This window comes from Psammomys obesus, unplaced genomic scaffold (genome assembly GCF_907164565.1).
Source record: "Psammomys obesus unplaced genomic scaffold, mPsaObe1.curated_primary_1811, whole genome shotgun sequence".
NCBI lineage: Eukaryota > Metazoa > Chordata > Mammalia > Rodentia > Muridae > Psammomys > Psammomys obesus.
The window spans coordinates 38393363-38398722 of record NW_026596040.1 but is presented as its reverse complement, the minus strand read 5'-3'; the positions used below and the strand labels follow the sequence as shown (position 1 = coordinate 38398722).

Below are 5360 nucleotides of genomic sequence, written 5' to 3'. Positions count from 1 at the left end.
CAGAATTCCTTTCAGTGGGATCAGGAAAGGAGATAACCAGGAAGTGGTGCTGACACAGGACAGACAGATCATGATCCCCTCCAGAAGGGACTTGGACAGTCCTTGAGCAGCACCTACAACAGTGAACACAAGGAATGGTAGCTAGCATGTTGTTAGGGATCTGCAGTCTGTCCTAAGGAAGGAGGCCCACATGGAAGGGAAAGAACCTGCATTATGGTTGTACACAGTTTCTAATAGCACATACCAGGGCTTTGTATCTCTGTGTTGCTCTGAGGAAGGACAAGAAGAAAGAGACAGGAGTAGTCACACGGGACACAGGAGAAAGAAGGGGGAGTAGAGGCCAAATGAAACAACATGATTTCCCTAGCAACAAAGAGGATGTGTTTCTATAGACCCTCATCAGTGCTGGATTCTGCGTGCATTTACCATGGTAAAAATAAATTTCCAGCTGACTTCCATACAGACATAGCACAGTGGACAACATGAATGGCAGAGGGAAAAACATGTAAATGATAAACATGAAAGGGACTTGGTGTAGATGCTCAGGCAAATCTTTACAACAAAAAAGAACTTTGTTCTGGACATGGAAGAATGGGGATTTTTAAAGGTAACACTGTTATGGATGGAGGATTAGCCTCAGTATCCTCTAGCAGCACTGACTATAGGCACATGAAATCCCACCTGGGTCTGGGGATATAGCTCAATTAGTAGAGTGTTCCACTAGCAAGCTCAAAACACTGGATCATGTACAACTCAAAGGGTAAAGAAGTCCAAGGTCATGTTTGGCCAAGTTCAAGGCCAGCCTGGTAACATGAGAGTCTGTCTCAAACAGTGGAATAAATGAAATATATGTATGTATATGATGTTTATGTATATAATATAGATATATGTGTGATGTATATTATGTAAATGCATATGACATACATAATAATATATACATATATAATATGTATATATTATACATATATGTAATATGTATAATATAATATGTATATAATATATAATATGTATATAATATATGTATATTATATATGTATAATATATAATATATATAATATGTATGTATGTCATATGCATATATATATATGTCACTGCTTACCCCTCCAGGTCAGATGCCATGCCTCCTCATGTTTCTGTCCAACCTTAGCTAAGTCCTTTGTGGCCATTCCCATTTAACCATTCTTTCCCATTCTCTCTTACCAGTCATATGACAGATGAGTGATCACCCCCCAAAGGAGATGTCTGACAACAACAACAGCCCTCTCTTGCCAGAGCCTCTTTCCAGCAGATATAAACTGTACGAATCTGAGCTAAGCAGCCCTACCTGGCCTTCAGGCTCCCAGGACACACATCCAGCCCTTCCCCTGCTGGAAATGCCTGAGGAAAAGGTGAGAACTGACCCCATGAAGAGGGTTTTTAAGTGGGGGGTCAGAGGCCAAGGGGCTGAGAGATGATTTAAGACCTGGTATATTCCCATAAGAATTTTTAGATCATATTTTTCCATTTCTATAGAAAAAAAAGATGACTTGGGCTTTGATGAGAATCATATTAAATCTGTAGATAAATTTGGGAAATATTGCTATTGTAATAAGACTAAATTTTCCAATCCATGAGCATGGGATGTCTTTCCATTTGTTTTGACCTTTATAGTTTTCTGTGAGTAACATTTACACATCTTTTGTTAAATTTATCCAAAAATATGTTCTACTTTTTGAGCTATCATGAATAAAATTGTTTTCTTAATTTTAATTTTAGATTTTATAAATACCAGGGCATAAAAATAAATTTGAATCTATAACTTTGCTAAATCTATTCATACCTCTAAATAATCTATTACTTTTGTTTCATTTCCTTCCCTATTTTTGTGCTAGAACACAATGTTGAGTAGCCACAGCAAGAGCAGACATCCTTGTTCTGCATTTGGTCTTAGAGAAAGAGATTTCTAATCTTTCGCCATTGCATGTATTGTCACTCATGGGTCTTTTAGGAAATGTTGTTTATCAAGCTTAGGAATTTTTCATCTATTCCTAGTTTATTGAGATCCAGCCACGTTTCAACTGTTCAGTAGCTGTTTGTCTTATGAGCTACCACAGTGAAAATCAAAGCTTTAAAGAAAGAAGTCTTGACCAAGAGGTCCACATATGAAATTGATGAGCAGATTAGCTGGGATGAGGAAAAAAAAATCTATCATTATATCTACTAACCTTCATGGATTTTAGCATTTACTTCAGTTACAAATAATACACACAATGAGCCACAGTCAAATTGGTAGAACCTGAGGTTTCCATTCAAGCTGTCATGAGCCACATTGCCCAGGACTTAAAAAGATTTGAAAGTAAGAAGTTTACTGGAGTGTGCTTCGAGACAACTTTTAAAGATGAGAAAGAGCAGCAGGATTCAGCAAAAGGAGAAACTGAGCTATGCAGCAGTCACAATGAAGGCCATTGTTGATCTTGTGGTGGGTTTTGAATCTGAGATAGCCTTACAGAATTGTCCTGAGTTGGAGTGAGGAGGTCCCACATATCCACCCATCACTGATTTTAAATTGTGTTGCCATTAGATAGAGCTAGGAACCATGATTATTTTAAACACTGTAATCACTGCATTTCAATATAATTTTCTTTGTCACTTACTTATTTTGTTTTATACATTTCCAAAGTGTTTATTATGGAAAGAAGTCTGTAGGCATCATTAAACTGCCAAGAGGAATCCATGTCACAAATCATTAAGAAAACCTTTGTGCAGAACGAACCTTTAATAGTCCTGGGAAGGGCGGGTTCACATGGGGTGCAGCTTTAGACAATAGGTGCAAGTCTCATCTTTTGTTTCACAATTCCACATCTCTGTCAAAAATCCTGACAACGCTTTCTGTTCCCAATGTCCCTACTCTCAAAAAGACACATCATTTAAATCCAAGTTGTATAACAAGTGCTTATAATCCCAGCATTCAGAAGACAAAGTGGGGAGGATGGTGGGCACAAGGTGGCTTACCAGATCTATACAGAGTTCAAGGACAGCCTGGGCTACAAAAGAGACCCTCTCTCAAAGAAAGAACAGTACATGAAAGGCTTATTATTTGATATTTTCTCCTCTCTTTTCCATGAAGGATCTCCGGTCATCTGATGAAGACAGCCACATAGTGAAGATTGAAAAACCCAATGAAAGGAATAAAAGGAGAGAGAGTGAGGTGTCCCGGAGGGCTTCTGCAGGCCGGGGGGGGTTCAGCCTCTTCCAAGCTGTGGGCTATCTCACTGGTGACATGAAGGAATACAGAAACTGGCTGAAAGGTAAGCAGGTTTCCAGGAAAGAGCAAGGGGCAGGCCGGAGGCAACCTTTCCTCCAGCCTGGACAATGAGGTTGCTTCCTCACTTTCTCATGGCAAGAACTGACACAGTAAAGGGAAGCTGAGTTGACCCCAGGAGGGTATGTAGTCAATGAATCTGTCATTTCCTTTTATAATTAATACATTCTATTAATTTTAGTCCTTTGCCAGTCGATCATCCCTGTGTGGAATCGATACAGGCCAAACAAATTAGTAACATGCAAGCCATTTCCCAAATAGCTGCATGCTCATTCCTCCCCTTGTTCCACAGCCATTTATTTTGCCGATTATGTGCCAAGGAAAGATCAGCATCACCCTCTCCAAGCTCCAGAGTTCTTTCCTTTTACCTGCTTTCCGAACTTTAATGCCTTAGCAAACACCACTCTCGCCAACAGTCCCTACCTGCCCCCCACCAGCATGGTTGTCCTGGAAACCAAACCAGGGGAGGCAGAATGTATGTCCCCTCTCCTACACCTGGTTTCTTCTAGGCCCCAATTTAATAATGATTTTCACAGCTGGGCTCTAACAATTTCTTTTCCAACATCCTTTCTTGGAGCTACTTTCTTTGCTGCTCAGCTACCATCCCTCAACTGAGTCACACAGCACTACACAAAGCGAGAGTTCACCTCCCTCTCCACCTCTTCCCCTGGACCAATAAATTTCCCATGGAATGCTCCTGGGGCTCCTTGCCAACCAAGCCAATGGCTGGAACTGCTTTAAATTGGTCTCAGCATGGTCCCTCAGTCTGTATGGCAAAAACTACCACCTGCTGTACAGCAATTGCTAGGCCACTCAGAGCCCTGGGCTGGGTGCCAAGACCCACTCCCAACCCTTTCACTCTCCCACCCCAGGCCAGGCTGAATAAAGAGAAATACCCTGGCTGGGGCATCCCTGTGTGCCTCAGTTTCTATGCCAACCAGTGGTCCTATACCCAAGCTGTGCCCGCTGATGGCTCTGTCTGTCTCTTGCAGATAAGCCCCTGGCCTTCCAGTTCCTAGACTGGGTCCTGCGGGGAACAGCTCAGGTGATGCTTGTCAACAACCCCCTCAGTGGGCTCATCATCTTCATAGGGCTCCTGATCCAGAATCCCTGGTGGACAATTGCTGGGGTCCTGGGGACCGTGGTCTCCACCTTAGCTGCCCTTGCCTTGAGCCAGGATAGGTAAGTTCTCTCTGTGGTCCTATTGTACAGCACGTAACAGACAGGTGACAAGTTTGATTCAGTGGTCCGCCAATCTCATCCGAGCAGCCACCTAAATGCTCTGTCTTAGTTATTTCTGTGATAAAGCACCATGACCAAAAGCAACTTAGGGAAGAAAGGGTTTACCTACAGTCTATCACCCAGAAGCTGGGGCAGGAACCTGAAAGCAGATGCTGAAGCAGAAGACCTGGAGGAACTCTGAACTCTACAGGCTTGCCTAGAGCCCATTTTTAGGAGGAACCATTTTCTCAAGCACGGTTCCTTCTTCTCAGGAAATCTAACTTTCATAAAGTTGACTGAAAATAAATAAATAACCCAGTCAGCCACTCTAGTGTCAACTTTGAGAAGGTCAATAGAGAACTAAGCTGTCCTAGCTCACAACAGCAACAGCATCATGTTGGCTTTGGCTATGGAGCCTTCCGGAAATTCTCCTTCCGAAGAAGATAAAAAAAAAAAGGATGCTTAAGCTGTTGTATCTCAGGGAGGTTTCAAACTGCAAGATTAATAAGCAATAACAAGATAGCATATAATGGAGAGGTCAATAAAGACTGACATCTCTGAATACTGGAAAGAGCACAGAAATGCATGTTTTGTATGGAGGATGAGAGTGGAAAGGAAGGATGATATGAGAGGGGCATCAAAGATTTGGAAAAGCAGAAGCAATAAAAAGAAAATCATAGAGGTAGGCACGGAGGCAGCCTGATTAATGGAAAGCAAGTAACACTAACAGCATTTGGTAGAATTTGACAACTATTTTTTATCAAATGCTTAATGTGTGCTAAGCCCTTTTATTTATTTATTTATTTATTTATTTATTTATTTATTTATTTATTTATTT

At 41.4% G+C, this 5360-nt stretch overlaps 1 protein-coding gene across 1 annotated transcript in view; it reads left to right on the top strand.

The window, feature by feature from the left end:
- The first annotated feature begins 1214 nt into the window (after positions 1-1214).
- Slc14a2 (solute carrier family 14 member 2) overlaps positions 1215-5360 on the top strand; it is a 58225-nt gene continuing 54079 nt past the window's right edge. Inside the window, exons 1-3 of the mRNA XM_055622737.1 lie at positions 1215-1388; positions 3107-3287; positions 4294-4483. Of these exons, the coding sequence (XP_055478712.1) occupies positions 1215-1388; positions 3107-3287; positions 4294-4483 (545 nt within the window). The remainder of the gene's footprint in view (positions 1389-3106; positions 3288-4293; positions 4484-5360) is intronic.